At 32.5% G+C, this 26,190-nt stretch overlaps 1 protein-coding gene across 1 annotated transcript in view; it reads right to left on the reverse strand.

Moving 5' to 3' along the window:
• The window catches only part of LOC127717616 (dynein beta chain, ciliary-like), a 62,850-nt gene that overhangs the window by 26,790 nt on the left and 9,870 nt on the right, over positions 1-26,190 (reverse strand). Inside the window, exons 7-26 of the mRNA XM_052223329.1 lie at positions 25,879-26,046; positions 20,344-20,460; positions 19,698-19,963; positions 19,309-19,377; positions 18,397-18,779; positions 17,067-17,311; positions 16,003-16,590; positions 15,348-15,517; positions 13,983-14,205; positions 12,795-12,998; positions 11,843-12,244; positions 10,912-11,157; positions 9,810-10,034; positions 9,091-9,309; positions 8,501-8,653; positions 7,428-7,661; positions 4,961-5,253; positions 3,926-4,082; positions 2,645-2,907; positions 961-1,192 (exon numbers count right to left, since the gene is read on the reverse strand). Of these exons, the coding sequence (XP_052079289.1) occupies positions 961-1,192; positions 2,645-2,907; positions 3,926-4,082; positions 4,961-5,253; positions 7,428-7,661; positions 8,501-8,653; positions 9,091-9,309; positions 9,810-10,034; positions 10,912-11,157; positions 11,843-12,244; positions 12,795-12,998; positions 13,983-14,205; positions 15,348-15,517; positions 16,003-16,590; positions 17,067-17,311; positions 18,397-18,779; positions 19,309-19,377; positions 19,698-19,963; positions 20,344-20,460; positions 25,879-26,046 (4,857 nt within the window). The remainder of the gene's footprint in view (positions 1-960; positions 1,193-2,644; positions 2,908-3,925; positions 4,083-4,960; positions 5,254-7,427; positions 7,662-8,500; positions 8,654-9,090; positions 9,310-9,809; positions 10,035-10,911; positions 11,158-11,842; positions 12,245-12,794; positions 12,999-13,982; positions 14,206-15,347; positions 15,518-16,002; positions 16,591-17,066; positions 17,312-18,396; positions 18,780-19,308; positions 19,378-19,697; positions 19,964-20,343; positions 20,461-25,878; positions 26,047-26,190) is intronic.

The following is a 26,190-nucleotide window of genomic DNA, read 5'->3' on the forward strand; positions in this document are numbered from 1 at the left end:
TTTACATGGATTTCCTATATATAATTGTGATTGTTGAACAATAGACATACTGTAAACCAACTAATTTTCGTGAGCGGTTTATTTTTCGCGACAATCGCGAGTAGAAAAATAACGCGAATATAAATCGTCGCGAATATGTAAAACTTGGATCTTTCCTTATTCAACTATATCAAGAAAATTAGAGAATCGCGAACTTTAATCGCCGCAAAGTGTGTTAGAAACGGCAAAACGCGAAATAAAGTATCCGCAAAAATAAGTTGGTTTACAGTATATGCAAGATAATTTATTGCGATTTCAAAAAATGCTACATACAAATAATGTTAGCAAAATTAAAAATGACACTTTTTATTTTTAGTACAAATGTACACTGTACTATAATATTACATAAAATCCATGCAAAAATTTCTGAATTTACAGTCTATAACGTACTTTGTCAATATTTTCAATAATAAAACATAGAAAGAAATAAATGGAGAATGTGTCCATTGGACACAGATGATGCCCCCGCTGGCATATAACGTTATAAAGAGACATAACTAGAGAACTGTAAAAGTGAGGCCACCCAAATTCGAACATGATCTGTGTTTTATGGCAATAAGCATTTTGTATAAGTTTCGTAACATTTGGTTGAGGCAAAATAAAGTTAGAGAACAGAAACCAAAAATTCAGCAATTTTTCCTTTATAAAGGTGCGTAACTCGAGAACTGAATAAAGTGACGCCACCCAAATTCGAACTTGATTTGAGTTTTGTGGTAATACGCATTGTGTATAAGTTTTATAACAATTAGTTGAGGCAAACTAAATTTAGAGAGGGGAAACCAATTTTGGGACGAACGTACATACGCATGTACATATGTACAGATGGACAAGGGTAACACTTAATGCCCCGTCTGCTGCAGCGGGGGCATAGACAATAATTACTGAAATATTTAATTATGAAATCAAAGACATAATTCTCACCTGATCTTCAGGTCTATCAGGGTCACTTCTCTTCAGGGAACCTGCTACTACCAGTACAGACTTGATGGCTCTCAGACCCCAATCGTAATGGTCCTGTTTAGATAACAGTTCTCTACACAGGGTATATAATGTAATGAATTTTCTGGCTAAAAGACGAGCTTCAAGGAAACCCTCAGCTACCAACATGATTTCACAAATCAGTTCAAAATCTGGGACAACCATAGCACAAGGTCTGAAATTAAAACACAAGTTGTACATTAAATCATTGCAAAAATTAAAGTCTCAGAGGAGCCTGTGTTGTCCTGTTTTCACCAAGTTGCCATTAATAAATAACTAAACCTAGCTATTACTGTGAATTCAGAAATTATTGCATGGTTTTTATTCATGCTAATAATGCGACTGGGAGAGTATGGCAATAATAAGATCTCACAAGCTTATATCAGATACATATCTTTGATTTTCCTAAAATCGCAATAATTAATCCATCAATTTTGTTCAATCTTCAAAAATCCCAATAATAAATGCATGCAATAATTTCTGAATTTACAGTATCACTGACATAAATAAATAATGCGTTCAATTTCATAAAATAATTCTAATGCAGTGATTTTATATACCAACAGATCCTATAATTAATAGTTACATTTTCAGTTATTCAATCTCTTGGGCCTTCATTTTCTTTAGGAGACCCAGCTTATATATATATATATATATATATATATATATATGTATATGATATCTGGCTATACTTACTTTAAACCAAACCGTAACACTAAATCATAACCCTGACATAAAACAAACCGTAACCGAACCCTCAACAGGGTCCCCTAATGTAAATGAAGGCCAACTCTTTGATTGTGATCCAAGAACTTGTATTTAATTTACCCTTTAGAGACATAGCAAAGAATCATTTTGCTTAAGTTTTTCTGAAATGTCATTGGCTTGCTAAGTGAATAATCAGAAGTTACTTTTGTAAAAGGCTTTGATCATTTCCAATTAAAAGAGGGACGAAAGATACCAGAGGGACAGTCAAACTCATAGATCGAAAACAAACTGACAACGTCATGGCCAAAAATAAAAAGACAAACAGACAAATAATAGTACAGATGACACAACATAGAAAACTAAAGACTAAGCAACACGACCCCCACCAAAAACTGGGGGTGATCTCAGGTGCTCTGGAAGGGTAAGCAGATCCTGCTCCACATTTGGCACCCGTCGAGTTGCTTATGTTATTACAAATCCGGTAAATAGTCTAATTCGGTAAGTCACATTCGTGAAAAGGGAAGGGTATTGTAGTTACGACATAAGGAACATATCAGATATCATCTGTGAAACGGTAATTCCATAACGGTCAACCAACTCGTGATGGCGTCCGTAAAATTAACCTACCTATAAAACAAGATTTTAATATTCTCTGGTAATTCAGTTCTTCCTGAATACTGTGGGTTCATTTTTATTTGTGTGATGCCAATGTTTGTGTATTTCATTGGGAAAGGTGAACCACAACTTTAAATGTTCAACAAAGTCCAAATTTTCTATAGGCTTGTATGCAGACTTTGTTAAAACCACGAAATCAAATATCCATGAAAAACATTTTTTCCTCAATCCACAAAAATTGGTACCAACATTAATAAATGAATTCACAGTAACAGTTTACCAAAGTTTATTGTAATAAACCTACCTGAACAAAGCTTTCAGATTCTCTGGTAATTCAGTTCTTCCTGCGTAACCAGGGTTCATGGTAATAAAAAGACCAACCGTCCATACGAGTTTGATGACACTTCCCTGGAAGTTGAATTCTTTCTTCTTTTCTTTGATGGCATCCTGGATGCATTTGACCTGTACGGCCACTACAGACAACACTTCAACAGCGATTCTATTGAACTCATCAAAACATCCCCAAGCTCCAGACTGAGCCAGACCTTTGTAGATGTTACCAATGGACTGCAAAATATAAATTTATGAGGATCTAATTTTTTGCATAAATTTTCAAGTTTATTTAGCAACCCTGTGGTCAGCACTTGTGTTGACCTGGAATATCATTGATATGGTCATTTTCTGTAAATTTTCTCTTTAGGAAACTTTGAATTATTAGAAACACCAAAGGTTTTATTACCCCGCAGCATTAGACACGTGCATGGCCTTAGCTGTATTTGGTAAAATTTTTCAGAACTTTTGGCTAGCAATGCTCTTCGACATCAATGTTGTTTTGGCCTTCCAACTCTTTATTAGAAAGTCTTAATATGTAGGTGAAATGCACATCTGGCATAACAGATCATACATTGTAAGCCTGGTATCTTTGACAAGTTTATACACTAAATTGTCATAAACTAATGTCATTTCAAATTTGGGTCAATTTAGAACTTGGTTTATATTTTACAATGTGAGTGCTTGTCCATTGTTAAAGGTCAAGAACAGTGACCTCTATTTTGTTAACCTTATTTGTAGAATTTAATAATGTCTCATTGATGTTTACCTCACATCAAAATCATATTCATAAAAATTGTTTTATATTAATATCTTGAAGCACCAGTTAAGGATGTTCACTACTCTTTTTCAAAATAACAAGCTTTTAAAAAGACTGTTATATATTGATAGTATAAAAATAAAGAAACGAAAAACCGATGAAAAAATAACAAGGATTTTATAAGATTTTCAAAGAAGATATTTTAAACTATGTTTAATCAAATAATGGAAAGAAAAGTAGGGGTTAATGGGCAAATTTTTTTAATGGCACTACATGGATAAAACCAGAGGATTCCGAATATCTGGCAAAAATTCAAAAACATGAGGAGCGAACTTCCTCAACACTTTCTTTTATTCAATTTGATTATTTATATTTTGCCAGTCCTCTGATTATATGAATGTTTTTTTTCTCGAAGTCCTTTAAAATTTGGTATGAAATATAAATATAATCTCAAAGTCCACAATACCAGTTAAACTGATTAAAGATATATTTTACCTTATAGTCCATCTGTTCTGAACAATTGAACACATAGACCATGATACCAAGAGCACGACCCAGATCTTTAGTGGTCTCAGTTTTACCAGTTCCTGCAGGTCCAGCGGGGGCTCCACTCATAATCAAATGGAGGGACTGGGTAAGTGTGATGTAACATCTGTAATAAATTTTTAAGTAACATTCAAAATATCTGCGAATTTAGTTGAAGACTTTATAAATAAATGATCTAAGTACGGTAAACGACATCACTCAAGCCATTACAGTTTACTGTGGATTCATTATTATTCGTAGGATACAAATTGTCGTGGATTTCATTGGAAAAGGTGAATTCAAATATACACCTGTCCTAAGTCAGGAATCTGATGTTCAGTAGTTGTCGTTTGTTGATGTGGTTCATAAGTGTTTCTCGTTTCTCGTTTTTTATATAGATTAGACCATTGGTTTTCCCGTTTGAATGGTTTTACACTAGTAATTTTTGGGGCCCTTTATAGCTTGCTGTTTGGTGCCAAGGCTCCATGTTGAAGACCGTACTTTGACCTATAAATGTTTACTTTTATAAATTTTGACTTGGATGGAGAGTTGTCTCATTGGCACTCATACCACATCTTCTATATCTATATAACAAAGTACAAATTTTCTAAAGGCTTGATTGCAAACATTGGCAAACCACAAAATCAAATATTCATGAAAATACATTTTTTCTAAATCCACAAAAATTGGTACCCACGAAAAATAAATAAATCTACAGTACAATCAAGGTAGATGTAAGAATTATTCAAAATTTCCAAAAAAACGAGCTACAGTCATATCAAATGATCCATTAGAATGGAATATTAAAAAAACCTTTTGTCATGTATTTCTGTAATTTTTATTGCAATACTTAAAAGATTTCATAATTTTCAATTTAACATAAAAAAAAAACAACAATGTAACTTTCTTGATTTGAGAAATTTCAAACCTAACTTGATGCAGTGGTAGAATCTATCTTTACTCACAACTTACAAAATTCACTGTGTAACTCATGAGATAACATACCTATCAGTTAGAGGAGTAATGACAAGACGAGGTGTGTTGCCGAGATACTCATGAGAATATCGGAATTGGGCATCACAAATGTTAGCAAAGCAATCCCTCTCATTATCATCCCATCTGTGACGAAGCTGACTCAACCAACTGAAGGCCTGGGAGCTGTCTACCCTCGATGCTACCAACTTTATTAATACGTCACGAGCGTGCACATCAATAGTACAGATGGTCATAATTTTCTGACGATCATTTCCATTCAATTTGCCAATCAACAGCTGAATGAGAGCGTTTAACTGTGTTACCTAAAACAATATAGAGGATATAACAGTAAAATCAATTCAAAAATAAAAGAAGAATATGTCTGAGGACACGAATGCCCCCACTCAAGCTTCAAACAAACAAAAATGGGAAGGAGAGACGGCCGGACGGAAAGACAAGAGGACAGACGGTCAAGGGGTTACACTTAATGCCCCCGTCGCCTACTGGGGTTGGGGTAGGGTGGGGGTGGGGCATAATAAGTTGTTATAAATGTGATTATATCAATATAAGGTTTTAATCTCTTACTTTTTATTAATATGAAGAAATGAAGATTTAGATGCGTGCTTAAATGAAACAGCAACACATCAACACCATAAAACCAAATCTTTGTCACATATGCTTTTTTATAATCACTGTTGTAAGCACTAAAAATCATTGACTTTAAACAAGAAAAAAACAATGTACAAAATCTTGTCCATTTGTCAACTTGTCTTATCCAAATTTTCACTAGCCAGAATAGATTATTATCTGACTCGATCCATAATAAATTGATGATTTAATATTAATTGTGGCTTACTAATTTTTTGAGGATATCGATGGTAAATGTTCTCAATGAAGAAATCAAGTTTTCAACAAAATAGAAACTTTCTAGAGGTCTGTATGCAGAATTTGTCAAGTCCACAATATAAAATACAATTCTTTCTCAATCCATGAAAAAATTGATACTCAAGAAAATATAGGGACCCACAATGAAAAGAAGGGAAATACTATATATATCAAATGCGTTTTGTTAAAATAATACTTTTTCACTTTTTGGTTATTGGAAAATGTTGTTTAATAATGTGCTGTATTTGGACCCCTCTACCAAGAAATTTGTTTTGCATGCACACATATAAAAATTGTGGTTTTTATCCAATGCAATCATAGGTTTGAACGTTTTCTTCAATTTAGACTTGTTTATATTTTTTCGTTTGGGCTTGTATTATATTTGCCTTCGGGTTTATATGATCTGTTTGACTGTATATATATAGTCAAATGCATTTTGTTAAAATATACTTTTTCACTCATTTGGTCTTTTGGAAAATGTTGTTTGTGCTGTATTAAGACCCGTCTACCAAGAAATTTGTTTTGCATGCACACGTATAAAAATTGCGGCTTGTTAACAAAACGCATTTGACTAACAGGTCGAACAACTGATGTTCTTAAACCCTGCTGACTGCCATTGGCGATTGCCAAATAAACCGATCACAAGATGTAACAAAATAGATCCTATCATTAATTTATTACCAAACAGAAAACAATAAACTTGCGGAAAAGATGGTATACCGCAAACATTGAGGTGCAAAAATTTGTACACCATATCCGGATTTCGACAATTAATGTCTCTTCAGTGATGTTAGGAATCAAAACGGTATTTGGAAGGCCATATAATTTACCTCAATTTAGGATAGACTCTTGAATTTTGAAAGAGTCAAAATATATATTTATATATTCATTACTACTCTGAATATCAGCACAACAATGATAAATCTGCAAATTTGCAGACGCAAATTTTTGTTCTTCCCTCGCCGGGATTCATGCCATTGGGACATCGTGACACCACCGCCTGCACTGTGTCCAGCTCTCTAGACCACTCGGCCACCTAGACTGAACTAAAAATTCAGCTTTCGGTGGCCTAGTGTTACCTTTCCTCATCCGTAGAATCTACACAGTACATGATATATTAGGAATGAAGATGGAATTGATTGCAAATTAGCTAAATTATCTGTTGTGAAGGATCGTAAGATGCAGTCACAAAAATATAAATTTATATATATATATTATTAGTCTAAGTAATTATTCCACATTATTTTAACCATATCTGTCATCTGGAATTTTGAAACCACTCTAAAGGATTAGACCTTTGATTTTTAAAATTTTTTCTTTAACCATTTTAAAAGTTTTAGTTCGCTGAAATATGAAGCATGACACAAACAGTAGATTCATTTATTTTGGTGGGTACCAATTTTCAATGATTGAGGACAAATTTTATTTTCATGCATATTTGATTTCAGGGTTTTGCCAAAGTCTACATACAAGCCTGAAGAAACTGTGTCATTAGTTGAACATTAAAATTTGTGATTATCCTTTGCCTACGAAATCCACAAAAATTGGTATCTCACGAATAATGATGAATCCACAGTAATATCAAAGACATATTTCTTAGTATAGTTCTTACCTGTTTTTTGTTGTAATCTTTCAGGGCATTTTCATAACCTTCCTCAAGTCTGGCAAAGGCAATGTTGACTTCTGTAGTCCACCAAATCTGTGTGCCACACAATGCCACTTGAGCAGGGAAGTCAAACAGCCACTGTTCTCTGGGTTTTTCTTCATATGAGCTAACAGCTTCAGTCATCTCATGTCTGACTGTACTACACTGGGACTCCAACAGTCTCATCAACCATGCCTCTACCTAGAAATAAATCGGTACATGTTACATCATTTTCAGAAAAGCTACATTTTATTTTACCCTCTGTTGGTGTCTATAAGACCCATTTATACAAAGTATGCTACCCCTACTTGGCCCTTAAAACTGAGGAAAAAGTTCATTCATACATATATGACATGCACAAACATGGAACTCCCAATTCTGTAAAGCAACCATTGAAACAGGGTGTTTTGGCAACAAATTAAAATCAAGTTGTGGTCGATACAATTTATCTGAATATTATTTGTGATGATGTGATTGGTTAGCATATTCATATTCATGGAGGTCTTTTCCTATACAAAAGTATACACAGATGTGCTGCCTCTGGTCTGGGTCACTTTTTTGGAATGTTCAATATATCAATGGGGTGCAATTTCACATAGGTAATAAAAAATATAACAATCGGTAGAAATTTATGTGTCAATGGATCTTACAAAATCATCTTATGTTAAGATATCTGTAAAAACTGTCTACTGATCTTTTATCTTATAGTATGAATGATCCCATGTGGTAAACGTCTAAATAAGATGTCATTAGCTGGGAAATATATACAAATGGGTTGTGATTTTCCTATGAATGGGGTAGGGAGTTTTGCATAAATCAATATATGACTCGATGGTGGTTTTTTAACTCCAGGCAGATGCCTGTACCTAAATTTATATGTTGAGACACCCTGTATATATATTGCAAGAAAACATTTACTATTTTGAGGAACATGCTAATGCTAATTGATTATGTTTCTGACTTTTTATGGAAATACACAAAAACTGAAAATATAAAATTGCGTGAGGAGGTCAAGGCCTTTTTCATACTATTATACTTACTTGACCATTCAGATCACATGGTTTATCCATATCCACATATTCTCCATCTTTACTGTGCATACCTATGGCAGATTTGATTTTGTTTCCCTTGTCGTCCTCCTCAAACTTAAGGTTTGCCAAACTATCAAACAATTTGGTCAGATGACGGGCAACCTAAAATGTGAGATCAGGAGTTTTAGAAACATAAAGTACATTGCTATAAAGGGCAAAAAATTGTTTTTTTTCTTTTCTTTTATTGTAGAAGATTTCTGAGCACTTAACTGCAGTAATTTGAATGCCAAAAAAATTTAAACAGAAAAATTATCAAGAATAGAAATCTTGGTCTTTTACCAGTTTTGTCTCTATTAGCCTCACATTTTCTTTTTGTCATAAATGTGCATGTAATATTTAACACTGGACATTAAGCCGCCATCAACCAACCATAATGGGTTACTATCCAGAAACACAATTCAAGCCTAACATTAATGGATTTTTAAAAATATGAAAAAATTCTAGGTTTTTTGTACAGAAATTTGCCTTAAATATGAATTCTTCCCTCAAAACTGTGCAAATGGCAATTCAAATTATGTGGGTTGTTTTCAATTACTTACAACTGGAGGATTATTTCCATTAGACAAAATATCAAGCAAATCTGCTGATGATACGAAGTAGAATCTTGGGAATGCCAATCTCTTTGTTTCCAAATATTCAGCCAGTGCCTTCTCACAGAGTGTAAGTTGCCCCTGGAGAGCCTCTAATCTCTCAAACAAGTTAGGCTGGTTAGTAGCATCAACAACATTCTTTGTCTTTTCAACTTCAGACACTAATTCCTGCAAAGTAACAAATATAGAATTTCTATCATGTAAATTTATGGAATTTTAGTGCAATATCTCGAAAAAGAAATGAATTTTCATTCATCATGTTATTGACATTAAGCAACCAAAAATCAATCATGTAATTAATCATTCGCATTCTTCTGTACTCTAAAATGGACAGTTTTGGATAATGCATGAGTACTGTAAATTCAAAAATTATTGTGTGCATTTATTATTGCAATTTTGATATAACCTACTAAAATTCAAGATTAATTATTGCGATTGTAGGAAAAGCTGCATACAGATATCTATATTGGTTATCATAATGCGAGCTCTTATTATTTATACGATACTCACAAAGTCGCATTATTCGCATTAATAAAAACCTTGCAAAAATTTTTGAACTAACAGTACTTTAAATTCTCTTCTCAAGTTTTTCAAGGCTATGATACTGTGTGACACAAAAATGATGCGATCTTCCTAAATTATCAAATAGGGGATTAAATTCTACTAACCTTAAAATCACTATCAATTCCATCAAATCTTTTGGAATCCTCAGGTAACTGGTTTCTGATGTCTTCTGATCCTATGAAGATACTTTCTAAATGAGACCATGTTCTCTGTACCTCCATCCAGATCTGGATAACTTGATCAGCTGTCGATAGTTTTTTCTGCCATGATGATACCTCTTGTAGGAAGTGAGCGATGAATTTAGATGACAACATATTTTGTAATTGTACCTGAAATGTAATTTTTAAAATATAACTGTTAATTGAATTCATTTCATAATTAATAACAGAAACCAAATGTGTGTACAATAATTTTTCTAATGGTAGTCACTTTTAGTTTTATCTTATCAGGAGGTATTTTAACAAATATCAGGTATTGAAATTAAAATGACTGACGGGGGCCTCTGGTTAAAATATGGTAAAGTAATAAGGGTTGTTGCAGGAAAGAGAACTTGAGGTCCTTTGAAGGTACTTTTTTCCAGAAAAAAAACATTACCAATAGAGCTTTTTACAATATAGTTTTTGCTAAAATGTGTTCTTCATACAACTACCTGTAAAACTTTATAAACATTTACCTTAAAAGACTCCTTGGAAATAACTTTTTACAATAAACTTAAGACGTATCCTGCAAATTTAAGTGTGTGTAACACTAAATAGGCAAATATGTTCAAATACAGAAAAAACATGTATATAAAAGCCTATCAAATACCGTAATCTAAACAGATTTAACCATGTAAAGCTGAAAGGCAAAATAATTATAAAGCAGCCAAAAATTCTATTGCTTTTAAAGCTTGCACTGGTATATTAAAAACATGCATAAAAGTACTATCGTTATTTTCCGACAATTCTGATGTATGATTCACTATGTACTTAAGAATTCATCTCAGGCTTGGATCCAGGATTTGATGTTAGGGGGCTGGAGGCGCTCCTGAGAATTAGGATTTAGAGGACCATATTTTGACCAAAAAATTGGCTGTAATTTTACCTATAAATTACATATTTTTTCTTCTGATAGGGGGAGGTGGTGAGGTGCACACCCTTTAAAGCTGCACCTGCATCTAAGATTTTTTTTTATTTCAGCAGCAAATTTCCTTAGGCACCAAATTACCTGGTTATCTTCAAGAGTATCTATCAACTCCTCACTGGTCTTCAGCATAGTAATCTTTGTCCTGGGATGGGGATCGTGTTCAAATTCCATCGTTGCCCACGTAACATCCAATTCTTTCAGAACCTTCTCCATGCTCATTTCCTTTACAGCTTTGTCAACAATACCACGGACCTCATCCTCAAAGTTGTGGAGGTTCAAGGAGAGTAAGTCAGCCAGGGTTGTCTTGTCGTCCATCATAAATCGTACCTGTCAATATAATATCATTTTTATTAAAGTATTTCAGTTTCAAAACAAAAAAAAAAAAAAAAGAAATACAAATTATTTATCAGTTTTTTTGTATTGTATATTAGAAAATGATGTAAAATTTTGCATCACAATTTAAAATATTTGACATAATAATTAAAGTGTGATTGTTGCATGACATCAGAAGGTTATTTGGAGACCGATCTAGGGTCAAATAAGCCTATTGGAGCTGATGGCTTAATTTTTGTTTTTATTTCTTCATTTGTATTGCAAATTTTTCCCTCCTAAAAAATTTCCAAGATTTACAAATTTGTTAAATTTGTCCTTGCCAGTAGAGTAAAACTTGACTGAAGTCTAAGATGGTACTGTAAAGACCAATTTATTTTTACAGATACTTTTTGCAGTAGATATAGCTTGCTGTTCGGTGTGAGCCAATGCTCCGTGTTGAAGGCCGTACCTTGACCTATAATGGTTTACTTTTATAAATTGTTACTTGGATGGAGAGTTGTCTCATTGGCACTCATACCACATCTTCCTATATCTATATAAATCAGTAAACCATTTATGGACAAATTTACATGATTTAAATTTGTCTAGTTATATTTCTACTTGCAATAATCCTGTAAATAAATCGCTTGAAAAAATAACAGTATCTAAGTTCTGTTATGAAAATAACCCTTCAACCTACCTTAGTAGCAGCCATAAGCTGTTGCCAATGGCGTTCCCTAATGGCATCATTCTGGAGCTCACCAACGGCTCTTAAAGATGTCAACATATTCTTTACACTATCTTCCACACCGGTGTAGGAGTCCCAGGCTCTCATTTCCTTATCAAGGGATCGGATATCCTTGGCGAATTTCTTACAGTCCATGTCCATCTGCTCCACGTTGATTTCTTTCCATGATGTTGTTTTCCAATCTTCAAAACTGCTTCTGACCATGATAACGTAGTCCCACAGAGTTTTCAATAGTTTCAGTTCTTTACGACATTGTTTAAGCTGCTTGAAATCTGGGACATTGACTTCAAAAAGTCCTGCTGCATCTAATAGTTTACCCATTTCTGTTTCCATATCAGATATCTCTTTATGGTACTGAAAAAATAAAGGAAATAAGGTTGGTTATTAATTTTTTTGGTCTCCTGTGATTAAAATTGTGTATTCAAATTTCTTTCATTCTAAATATGCATGAAATATTTGCCACTGGACCAGCAAACAACATTCAAATCAATCATCTTTCTTGATCATCATTTCTAAAGACTTAAAAAAGAAAACAAGCCAAGAGTGTTTTATTCACTGTAGAAATATTATAACAACCTATTTTACATTTAAGGTTCAAAATTCCAAAATGTGTTTACTTTAATCTTTATAAATGATGGCATTACAACTAGTCCAAAAATAACCTCTTTTCATTGGTCAAGGCATACTGCTCGTACAAAAATTGTATTGTCAAAAGTTTAACACAAAACTGTTTTATTTCTTCATTTCAATTGTTTTCTTTCATCGAAATAACTTCCATTAATATGTCAGGCTAATGGCAAACTGAAATATTTAAATCACAAAAACTGGATTCATTGAAAGATATATAATATATTATAAAAAACATAATTCTGACACAAAATACTTTTTTGAGAAAAAAACTTACAGAATCAATACTACGATATGGTTTTTCACAATTGTATCTAAATGGTGGTATGGAGCGGAAATGTTCCCTGAACTTATGTTGGTTGACGTCAAATGTAGCAGTGTTACGTCTAATATTAGCCACCTCAGTAGCCTGCAGTGGCGCCACCTGTTGTTTTACAGTGATGGCAATCTTCTTTGTATTCTTCCATTGTTCAGGTAATTCCTAAAAAGTAAAAACATAATTTTGTGAATATTTTTAAGTACCATAGAGAGCCCTTGCCCCCCACCCCCACCCCCACACAGTCGTTTAATCCTGATGAGACAACCAGCATTCATCAATCAATCATCATAGAGTAGTCTATGCTAGCCATGTACAAAATCATCTAATATAAGCAAAACCTTAAAAATAAATTAGGAAATAATGCCCCTTCTTTACCATTTTTAACCCTGAAAATGAAATATTTTTTTAGATGTAATTGTAGAGAGGTCTAATAGCATGTAAATATATAATTTTATTTGAATTGTATATATGTAATAGTTAAATATACTTGCCTGATACATTTACCTTACATAAAGAATATGTTCTGCTTATATTAGAATACTCTCATTAGTTTTAATGATGCCTTTAATTTATAACATTCATTATCATTCATACAACACCAAAAATTTATGAAGTTGTAGAGGTGGATTCAGGCAAGTATATTTACAGCCAAATCACTTGAGTGTGTAGGTAAAGGTAATATCTTTGGTTAGCTTGCATGCTAGCTAAACCGTGAAGTCATTATTAGGTTAGGTATACTACCCTCCTTGGAGAGTAGACTAGTCCAACAGATAACCAATCTATTTTGTCTGTAGGACAAGACTACTTAGAATGGAGGGTAGTATACATAACCTAATAATGATTTCACGGTTCAGCTAGCAAGCAAGCTAGCCAAAGATATTACCTTTACCTACACACTCTAATCATTTTGCTGTAACTAATATATTCACATAAAATCTTTTCTTGAGATTCAAAATATCCATTTGATAGCATGAGTGTTTTTTCCTCTCTAAAACAACCTCAAGAAATAGTAACAGCAATATCTAATTTACCTGGGACTGATATAACTTGTAACTAATATATTTACCTGTAAATATTATATTTTACCTGTAACTAATATATATTACCTGTAACAAATATATTTTACCTGTTACTAATATAATTTACCTGTAACTGAAGATGTACTTCCTCAGACATCTCCTGATCATAAGTTTTCAGCAGTTCTATAGTCTGTTTCAGCGGTTCAAACATCTCATCTGTCGTAGCCTGTCTATCCTTGACAGCCAATAGGTAACCCATACATCCGACCAGCCCATTGTAATCACCCTCCTCAACTTGTTGTTCTAATCCAGCATCTGTTGTCTTGATGAAGTCAGTTAACTCCTTCAAACTTTAAAAAATAAAAAAACAGAAACTGTTATTATGAACTGCAATGCAAAAAATATTAGCTGCGTTGGATAGAAATCGACCTTATGCAAGTGCACGTATACGTGTACATGTATAAGACTTTGATTGATTTTGGAACATTCAAATACAAAATACAAGATGAATGTGGGTCTGCTTTGTAGGGTCCTTACATGAATATCAACTCAATTTTCAAACAGTTCCAGACTTTGCATATATATATATAGATTTTTTCAACCCAAAATAAGTTAACAGATGTATTGATATTCATTTGCATAATTTCTATCCGATGCAGCTCATATGATTGTTTTACTTTTAGAAAACAAATCAAATTATTTAATACATGTTATAGCAATTTAAACCAAACTACACATTATTAGACTTGAAAACACATTCCATATCGACTGTGTAGTCCCAAAAATGTGTTAACTTTTTCTTTCAGTCTAGTCCAGAACATTAGTCAACCAACAATGGATCTGTCAATCATATCAGTTCAAACTCAAATTCAATCACTCACAATAAAATCAAGTGATACATGATTTACACTGTTGTTAAATCAACTGCATTTTTTTCAACTGTATGATGGAAAATTTTTATGCTGTTTTTTTCTTTTGTTACTTGACTATTTCAAAGCCAATTTCATTCCCTTTCTCTTATTTTTATATATATAGTCTATAGACCCTCAAAAATTAATATTTTTAATTTTTTTTCTGCAATTTTCATAAAAATATTCCTGGTTTACATGATTTTTTCATTTTTAAATGAACTTGATGTCTTCTGATTTTTTAGTCATCAGGTTGCTGTCTCAATAACTTATACCCCAAATCCCCTTTTGTTCATACATGTATTTGCAAAATTGATACTGTGGATTCATTCATATTTGTGAATACCAATTTTCGGAGATTGAGGAAAATCATATTTTTGAAGATATCAATTTTTGTGGATTGAGGAAAATCATATTTTTGTGGATATTTGATTTCGTGGCTTTGTCATAGTCTGCACACAAGCCTATAGGAAATGTGTACATCACTGAACATTAGAATTGATGATTTACCTTAACCAATGAAATCCATGAAATCTGGTATCCCACAAAGGATAATGAACTTAGTACTTAAGAGATCTACTTACCTGTTGGTCACATGATCAATTAGATGTTGTTTGAAACTGTAACTCCATCTTTTTATAGTGTTTAATAGAGCTTGCTTGAAAGGTTTAGAATTTACTCGGAACCAGCTCTCAAATAACTGTGTAGGCTGAATTTGTTCTGCCTCTCCGTATATCTTCTCATAAGTGTCAATCTATAAATAGAATAAAGTTTGATGATTCTTACATACTATGGGTTTCCTAGTAAAATCAACCAAAACTTTATTTCTTCATAGCAGCATTCAGATTGAAATTTACATCAAAAGAAGAACAAGAATACCAGATGGCAGCATACAATATCTTCAGTTACAAATATCAATTAGCAATATCTCTGCAGTGAGCTTACAGAATCTTTTAATGTTTTTCTTCAATTAAATAGAATTCAAAATTCAAATAAAATAAGGAGATTTTTTTACTGCTGATTGCAAAATTGGTAAAGATATTTCTGACTCTGATGAAAACCTTTAACATATAACATTGATCTCCCTGAAAAAAATAAAGATTTTCCATCTTATCTTATTTACATTTCAAGGGGACAAAGCTTAATTTTTTTTTTAATTTGGTAGCATTAACATGGGCATATAGACAAACATCAGTAGGGTGAGGGCGAACCTAATGAGAATGCTTAATTCAATCCTACCTGTTCTTTGAATTGTTTGAGTGTGGGTGGATTCTCAGGGACACTATCCTCTGCATGAGCTTCTATCTCTTCCTGTGTGAGAACATGGTTATACAGTAAGAACTGTCTCATAAACTCTGTCCTATCATCAACCCAAAGGTAGGAGTAATTATCAAAAGAATTCCTATACTCTACAGCCTTGTTCATTATGTTAGTGATTCTATCCATGAGTTCACTTCTCATGTCAGACAGTTCTTCCATTTCTTCCAAATCAGGTTGGTAATTTTCCTGTCCACTATGAGCAGCGAGACGTGGGATCAGAGAAGCTTGTTTGTAGATGTCCCCGGCAAGGCTATCGACCAAGTCATAGAATCCATCGGCTACTCCGTAATCTAGAGATGGAATGAAAATCATTTCCGGTACTCTTAGTTCTAATTGTGCTTCGAATAATGGATCCACTTCAATCTTAGGATCAGTATTGTCTAGTAAGAATTTAATGCTACAGTGAATGGTGTTGAAGAATCCATCGACGACCATTTCATCAACATAATCTACATAGGCTTTCCATGTATCTGAACTACCACTGGCTTTGAAATATTCCAAGTTTTGCTGAAATAAATCCATTATTATTTGATGAATGTGACTCTAACAAAAAGGACATTACATAGTGTTTTATATTATTATATTTTTATGTATTAATATCAAGGCCTTTTCTCACAAAAAATCTTAAGACAAAAATTGATTGTTAGCTATATTGAAATGTATTTTTTCACAAAGTACAGTAGACGAATTTTAAGCACAGTAGGTTTATTTAATTTTAGCCTTTATGCCACACTTATACATATTTTGTTAAGGAGCAATAGTGGGTGCATATGTAGATAAATTACTTATTCTATTTTTTAAAACTTCAACTTTTATTACAGTAAAAATTATGCTTCATATTAATGACCGAAAAATATTTACTGTGAAAAATCGTTGCCTTTGCTAATTTTTATCCATATTAATCTCATTAAATATTTGTTTCGATGGTTGAAATCAAACCATGACTCTGAAGATTCATTCTTGTGATGCTCAATTAATCTTACCTTTAACAGTTCATGTAATTTGTCGCCTAGTCCCTTAATGTTAGTGTAACGCTTTTCAAGTCTTTCTTTTCTATCATCCAAATTCAAAAGAGAATCATGTTTTTCTTCTTTACGTTCAAACAGCGGTGTTTTACTCCATGTTGACATCAGTTTCTTGATTTCCTCTACATTATCCTTGGCCTTTTGTACACGGGACTCGAGGTCTATGACTTGGTCTCTAGTCTTTTGGATATATTCCCATACCCCTGAAATATACAAGGATTTATAAATTGATTTACTTGCATCTCATTTCCTTTAGAATATTGAAGCAAATCAAATATGTTTAAACTAAATATTCAAAGACAATAAGTAAATAAAACGAAAATATGTGTCCATAGGACACAATGCTGAACTTGCACTATCACATTTCCAGGTTCAGTGATGCATATATTTTTGAAAAAAATCGAATCATTTAAGGTAGATAGGGTGTCTTCCTCCATCTTGGATTTTGAAATACCAGAAAACAATCGGTCTAGATCTTTAATAAAAGGTGCAAATTTTGAGAGTAGTAGGTAATTCATATGTAAGAATTTTCAATTCAATATAGAAAATGACATATTTTATCATATTTATGGTTGTATTTTACAAAATAACTGAATACTTTTGTTTGATTCTATTTTTTCCAACTTTGCCACATAAGGGGAGGAAACTCAAATGTAAGGGCAGATAATTCAGATAAAGTTACTTTTACAATAGAATGTGTTAGGAATTTACCTATTTTATTATGTAGCAAGAAAACGGGTCCCGTGACCCTATTTTTTCTTTTTCTTATCTGAAAGCATACTAATAGAGCTACCTTCTCATATTTTATCTCAAAATTCTATGGTGCAGTTTTTGTTTTATGGCAGAAAATTGGGTTTTCCATGCATAATCTATACAAAATCTGTCAATTTTGCACAACCTGTAGCGTGAAAATAAGCTCCGTGACCCATTCTTTTTATTATTTTTTTTTAAAAAGCATGATATAAACTTCATTTTGGCAAATTATTAAAAAATTCTATGGATTATAATTTAAACACCCCATCTACCTTAATGAACATGAGTACTGTACTAAGTGTCAAATTGATGTGACTTACTTTAAACCAAAATTTTAATCTGATGCTGGACCAAAAAAACTTTTTTTCGCAGAGACCAACAAAAACCTACTATTGTAAGTAAAGCATAAACCAAAGACAAAACTTTCAGACTTAACCTTCATTTATATATTCATTGTACCTCTACTCGTTTTTATTATTAAATATATTTTCCTCACATATTTTACTGTAAAACCTATATAAACATATTTGCTTACCTTCACTCTCCCAGTTGAGAGATTTTTCAGCTTGTTCCAATTGGACATCAATATCTTTCAACTGGTCTTCAACTAATGGAAACTCAACCTCTAACACAGTGTTCCTGACTTTATTATAGAGATGAACGCTTAGATCTAAGTTGGTTACAAAACGCCAGAAAGTATCATTCTTGGCAAACATGGCTTTGGCAGATTCTGGTATCTCCTGTTCTTCACGTCCGTCCAAATATTTGACTTCTCGTAACACGGCAGTAAGCTGTGGGTCAAAGTTAACTTGTATAAGGTTTGTCTCTTCGTTTCTAACGATCAGTGGCTGACTCATATTGAAGGCACAAGCTTCACTTACACTGGCTGACCATTCAGAATAGACTTCAGAGTCCCAACTAAAATTAAAAAAATTCCAGTTTGATTAAAAGTCAAGGAAAGTTAAGGTGTGATGTCATAGACTTTGGACCAATTTTTTTATTTAATTTAGACATGCTGGATTCTAACTAAAAATCGACAATAAAATGTTTATTTTCTTAAATGTGACTGAAAGAAAATTCCGAAAAATATCCGATTTTATAGGTTTTTGTTCATATTTTACAACTTGTAGAATACTATTGATAACTGGTTGTTTCGCAATGTATATGATGTTTTTCATATTGGACATTTGGTAAGAGCAGTAATAGCCACCACGTCATTATCTGCAATTCTGCGACACTTGACTCAAGATTTGAGAGACTTGCCCTATTGATGTCATACAATGATCACTTTAATCTTGTCGCATCAGACAATTTCACGTGATGTCAAAATTTTAAAATAACTTCTGCGATATTCTATAATGGTGGACAAAGTGATAAGGTGTTATAAACAAGAGCAAAAATGAATTGAAATTAATCATAGATAAAAAAAAAATGACAAATCACCTACCCATTCAAAAGTCCCAACATTTCTTCAAACTTGGTATAAACTAATTTAGCATCTTCTCCTTGCATACACCTGAAGAAAAAAATTGTCAAAAGGTTAAATATGCCTTTAAAACATGAAAAATACTAAAACAAATTTCATATTTTTCAAAAATAAAACAATGTTAAATCTATTCAGGAAATCATTAAAGTATACATTTGTTTGATTATTTAACAAATTCATTTGAAAATACAGCTTAGGGTTTTTTCACAAAACTCTGAAAGGTTAGAAAGCTCTTCAAATTATGATATATACACATGGTATTTGTCTAACATGCATTCCAATCCTGATATCCCCACGCTTAAATGCAATAACGCTCATTAACAAAATGATCGTTATATATGTATACATACGAGTGATCTATTGATTTGAAGTCTTTCATGGGAATAGATATCCTTTCTCTGAGTTCATGAGACCATCTCAAACTGCCAGAAACTTTTGGCATGTTCTTATGTAAACCAGCTTTTCCTTTGCCTTTCTTCATAGCCACTTGTGCATCATAGATACCCTTGGCAGTATCTAGTTCATTGTTCATCATATCTATGATAATTGGGTATTTAGACTCAAAATCTGTCTTTATCAAGGGTCGCTCCAAAAGGGTACCCAAGATATCCAATAACTAAAATAAAAGATAAAAAGTAGATTTTTTTTTATATCATTTTAAAGACATCTCATAGTTGAAGAGAAGTAGGCAAAAATTTCATCAATGAAGTAAAGAATTGATATTAAAGTAAAATATACGTTCAAATTCTTTAAATATAAAATAGGAAGATGTGGTATGATTGCAAATGTAGCAATTTCCACCAGAGACTAAATGACATAGAAGTTAACAACTAGGATTTTAAAAAATTATAGGATATATTTATTTAGAATCTTTATTTTTTAATGTCCAGCTGCAAATTTTATAAAATTTGTGCTATGAGAAATAAATATCGATTGCAGCAGCTGTGTAAAATTTAAGATTATGATTTTGCAGAAAACATGAATATTCCTTCATACCTTAAAGATAGACTCTGATGTTGAACAGTCATCAAATGCTTGGCAGACGATTGTAGCTAGTCGTCGATCAAAATCACCTATTTTCTCCTGGAATCGGCTATAATCTTCTAGAAAGTCCTGTAGAAAAATAATATCATAATCATAGTAAGAGACGAAAAAATAAAATAATATGAAATCTGCAATTCTGTTCAAATTCATCAAGAGGGTTGAAGGTATATACCAAATTTTATAACATCGGACGATTCCATTTACTTTCTAAATTTTTAAATTCTAAACAAGTTTAAATCAGTATTAAGTAGAATGAATTAGGAGATTGTATTTTTGGATCTAGTGTAGACAAATTAAATCAAATTGCAGAGAAACAAACAAAATGATTAAACAAGAATGATAGGGAAAAAAATCTAGCTACAGCTCTTATTAGATTACATGCATTCATGCAAATTATTTTATACTAAATCTCATATAGCATATATAATATAAGTTTTTAAACTAATATTGGTGATTACTGACCTGAGTAGAAATCAGAATTTCATAAAATTGTTACCTAAATATTTCATCATAACTAAGAGATTTCATACATATATATATATGTAGGACTCGGAGGTGCGATGGGGACGCTGAAGTGCGATGGTCACGCTGAAGTGCGATGGTCTACGCCAAAGTGCGATGGTCCGTTCGCTGATGTGCGATGGTCTATTTGACGCCTGACGGCTAGTTTAAAATATAGAGATGTGCAGTTATTATGAGAAATACATGTAGATTTCTTCAATAGTTAGTAAATCAATTTACATTTATTATTGTATATGTCTGTCCTTAATTACAGTTGCATACTAAATGAGAGATCGTCCTCTTTGATTTTCTTCATGTGGACATAATTCTGCATTAACATTTTATCTTTACTTCTTCTCATGAGTTCCTCGTTTACCGTAATATAGTAATACGGAGAGGCTGTCTGCGAACCTGTATGTATTTACAGAATGTCAAGCTCCATCGTCCGTAAAGAGGAACCTTTTGAAGATTTTGGGAAAAAAAATCGCTACAGAAGATTAACTTTCCCCTATCCAACAATCCTCCCCGTGTCTCGTAGTATTCAAAGTTTATAAGCTCCTTATCAACTTACAAACTCTTAACATACACATTGAGTTCTACATCGACATGAAAAGAATTGAAAATGTAGTTTGTGTAGACCATCGCACTTCAGCGTTATCACCATCGCACTTCGGCGTAGCTGTAAACAAGATAGCGTCACAATGCCACCATCGCACTTCAGCGTGATCAAAACTCACTTCAGCGTCAAACCATCGCACCTCAGCGTGACCATCGCGGTTCGGAGTACCATCGCGGTTCAGAGTCCTACATATATATATTTATATCTAAATCCTTTGAGTGTTCATACTCTTGTCTAATATTTGATGATTTTTATAAGTATTTACTTTTTGAAGTCTTTTCTCCCATCTCTCTAAAATTTTGAGCTATTTTTTTCCAGCTCCAAAACCATTGTCATATTGCCTTCTTTCCACATTTCAAATTAAAAAAATTTAAAAACTAACCACGCAAAAAAAATATCTACTATAAAACAGATAATAAAATGTGTGTTTTTTCTTTTGTTAAGTGATTTTCTGATTATACAGAGTCTTTATGTAGCTACATTTCTCAAGTTTTACAATATAAAATAAACAATATAAAACTAGTAACTATGATGTATGAATCCATCCAACTCAGTAAAGATCTTAACAATTAGGCAAATCACTGACTCCTTCCTAAAAAAAATTCCATTATTTTTCCTAAATGAAAATAAATTTCAAAATACACTAATGGGTGCAAAACTAAACTGCACATGGAAACAAGAGTGCACACGCTGAAATGTCTCGCCTTCTTTACTAATCATTGATATTATGTTGATAGTCCTAAATATAAAGCTTTAGTACAACTGTCACATAAACTTAACATTAACCAAGTAAACTAAACATTGACCAATGAACCATGAAAATGAGGTCAAGATCAGATGAACCATGCTAGGCAGGCATGTACAGCTAACAATTCTTCCATACAACAAATATAGTTGACCTATTGCTTATAGTTTAAGAAAAAACAGACGAAAACACAAAAACTTAACACTGAGCAATGAACCTTGAAAATGAGGTCAAGGTCAAATAAAACCTGCGTGACTGACATATAGATCATAAAATATTTCCATACACCAAATATAGTTGAACTATTGCATATAGTATTAGAAAAAAAGACCAAAACTCAAAAACTTAACTTTGACCACTGAACCATGAAAATGAGGTCAAGGTAAGATGACACCTGCCAGCTAGACATGTACACCTTACAATCATTCCATACACCAAATATAGCTGACCTATTGCATGCAGTATTAGAAAAAAAGACCAAAACTCAAAAACTTAACTTTGACCACTGAACCATGAAAATGAGGTCAAGGTCAGATGACACCTGCCAGCTAGACATGTACACCTTACAATCATTCCATACACCAAATATAGTAGACCTATTGCATACAGTATAAGAAAAACAGACCAAAACACAAAAACTTAACTATAACCACTGAACCATGAAAATGAGGTCAAGGTCAGATGACACCTGCCAGTTGGACATGTACACCTTACAGTCCTTCCATACACCGAATATACTAGACCTATTGCTTATAGTATCTGAGATATGGACTTGACCACCAAAACTTAACCTTGTTCACTGATCCATGAAATGAGGTCGAGGTCAAGTGAAAACTGTCTGACGGGCATGAGGACCTTGCAAGGTACGCACATACCAAATATAGTTATCCTATTACTTATAATAAGAGAGAATTTAACATTACAAAAAATCTGAACTTTTTTTTCAAGTAGTCACTGAACCATGAAAATGAGGTCAAGGACATTGGACATGTGACTGACGGAAACTTCGTAACATGAGGCATCCATATACAAAGTATGAAGCATCCAGGTCTGCCATCTTCTAAAATATAAAGCTTTTAAGAAGTTAGCTAACGCCGCCGCCGCCGCCGTAGCCGCCGCAGCCGCCGCCGCCGCCGCCGCCGGATCGCTATCCCTATGTCGAGCTTTCTGCGACAAAAGTCGCAGGCTCGACAAAAAAATCATAAAAATGTGTATGGTTATGAGATGTTCAAATTCCCAATGTTTCTGGTGGACCAAAATTAATTCATTGTAGGTTAAATAATTATTTCAGGACCTAAGTCATTTAAAAAACTATTGATTGAACTTACTTATTGACACTGGTGTACCAATGAAAACAGATGAACATGGAGTTATCTGCCCTTTATAAGGGATAAAATGATATGGTGAATTTAAACATCTTTGCTATCTACAAGTTAGATATTTATCCCCTTACATTCTATTTCTAGTTTAACAGAGGCTGAACTGATTATGTACCATAGTTGCCAATCTCAATGTAATGATTAATCATTAAAGATTCAGAGATTTTCAATAGGTCATTTTACCTAATTCTCAGTTTGTACGGTAAATGCATATAATTATGTTTTATTTTTTTTTTACATTTGTTGGTATTCAGACAGGTTAGTGAGATGGCAACTATGAAATACAAGATACTAATACCAGAATATCTAGCAGTTAATTAATTTCTACTGCCTACTGATACATATATATGTACCCCTTGGTAATTGGTTTTAACCATTTAAATACAGTTGAACCTCATATTTGAACTCGGATTTCTTGTATGGTCTGTTTTTGAATCCAGTCATTTTCAACAATATTTCTCAATATCAAACAGTTAATATAAATTGAATTATAATAACATAAAGTAGTCATAAAAATTTGTTATACTGTAATGCAAAGTTTTTGACAGTTTGTGATCCGCTGGGAACAAAAAAAAAAATTAACTTTTTTGCACAAGAAACTTTAAATTCGAACAATCAAGATTCTACTGTATATAAATAGTAAATAACCAATTTTTCCTTACCTTGCTTGATTAAGTGATCACTACATTGTGGACACTTGATCTTACAACTAGAATTGACATATACATGTATATAAAAGTTTTCCGATTAGAATAAACACAAAACTCGAGTTAACTGATTATAAAATGAAACATAGAGGGAGTATATCCTCCTTTAAAATGACTGATTTGTGAATAGATATATTCCAACCTCAAATAAAAGGTGGGAGAAAAAAGAGGTGCAAAATACCAACGGACATTCAAAACCCATAAGTTGAAGAAAACTGACAACGCCATGGCTAGAATCAAAAGGCTACGAAAAGACAGACAAGTCCACAAAACAACACATAGAAAATATTGGCAGATTGTTTGCAGATGCTGCTGAAATGTTGCTACAAGAAAATGGAAGGTTCACAATGGGAAAATAAAGCTTACAAATTTGCCAATACAGATTTTTTGTTGCTAATTAGGAGTTTTACACAAAAAATTTACAACACATTAGTTTTTTCAAACATATTACAACACTTATAAAAAACACAACAACAGGTATATGATTTCATAGAGCATTACACAATACAGCAACCATGCATTCTTTACATATAAATATTGCAGGTGAAAAAAATCTCTTTTGAAAGGAATTCGAACAGTCTTACAGAGAAAGCTTAGAGCTAGTTCGGGATTGTAAATCATTAACAATTAATATTCTTAATTTATCAAAAAAAGTCAGATACACTCTTTACATTCTGAGAACCTAGGATCATAAAACACTTGGAAGCATTAAAAAAGGGTGTTAATTATCTAGCTTAGTACTCCTGATCACTTTACACACCACTGAGTTAGGTGTCAACAATCTTACCTTATCTAAAGCCTGAAAGATTTATGACTGAATATGTAAGTAAAACACACATACAAAAGCATAGGGTGCTTGAAAATAATGTTCTCTGGCCAAATAAAAAGTTGTATATTTATGGCAAAAAATGAAGTTTACATTTATCTTGTCTGGATTTTAGATCATTATTATAAATGTCATTATATGCACATATGTCACAAAATTGAGGAAAATGCTGGTGAATTTCAATTAATATTTGAAATTTTATCATAAAACCATTTATTTGGCCAAAAAGTCTGAAAAAAAGAACAAAAATTTAAAGCCAACAAACAGTGAAAAAAAGGAAAAAAACACAGTGCAAATTAAAATCAATTACAGTGTGCATTTGAAAAATGTTTTTTTAAAGAATATTTTACTAGCAAGTTGAATATGTAATATACTGGTATGGTTGATTGCACTTTTTATCCTAAATATTTTCACAATAGTGACCAGTGAATGGCTCTTATCATAACTCAATTTGTGCAGTCTTTACTTGTATTTTCTATTTTCTTTCTTATTTGTTTTAGTTTTCATGTATCTTTTCTTTTACTCATAAAAACTTTATAGAATTATATAATTTTTACAATTCATAAATAATATAAAAAGCCAAAATAAGAACAAAACTGAAATAAACTATCAAATAAAAAATTGCAGTGAAATTAGTTGAAACTTAATAGATAGAGGGAAAAAGTGATAAATAATGAGAAAAACAGTTAAGATCATAAATAAAAACGTACTGGATTACTAGGGTCCAGTGAATCATAACTCCTTGTTGTGAAGGTACTGTATACTGCATTAAACTCCTCGAACAACTGTACAACTTGCTGACTCAGCACTTTTCCTTTAACTCCACCAAGTTCAACTTTCTCTAACTTCAGAAACTCTAAGGCAGTTTCCATCAATTCCTAGGGAACAAACATAATTTTGTTATTTTTTGTCAAGTTGAAAATAAACTTTTAAAAGAGGTAATATTTCTTTTAACTTTTTTTTTTAATTACTCATTTTTAGTAATGTTAATATATTTATATCCGTTATGAATACAAATATAA

The sequence above is a fragment of the Mytilus californianus genome, unplaced genomic scaffold, assembly GCF_021869535.1.
Source record: "Mytilus californianus isolate M0D057914Y unplaced genomic scaffold, xbMytCali1.0.p SCAF_10, whole genome shotgun sequence".
Classification (NCBI taxonomy): Eukaryota; Metazoa; Mollusca; class Bivalvia; order Mytilida; family Mytilidae; genus Mytilus; species Mytilus californianus.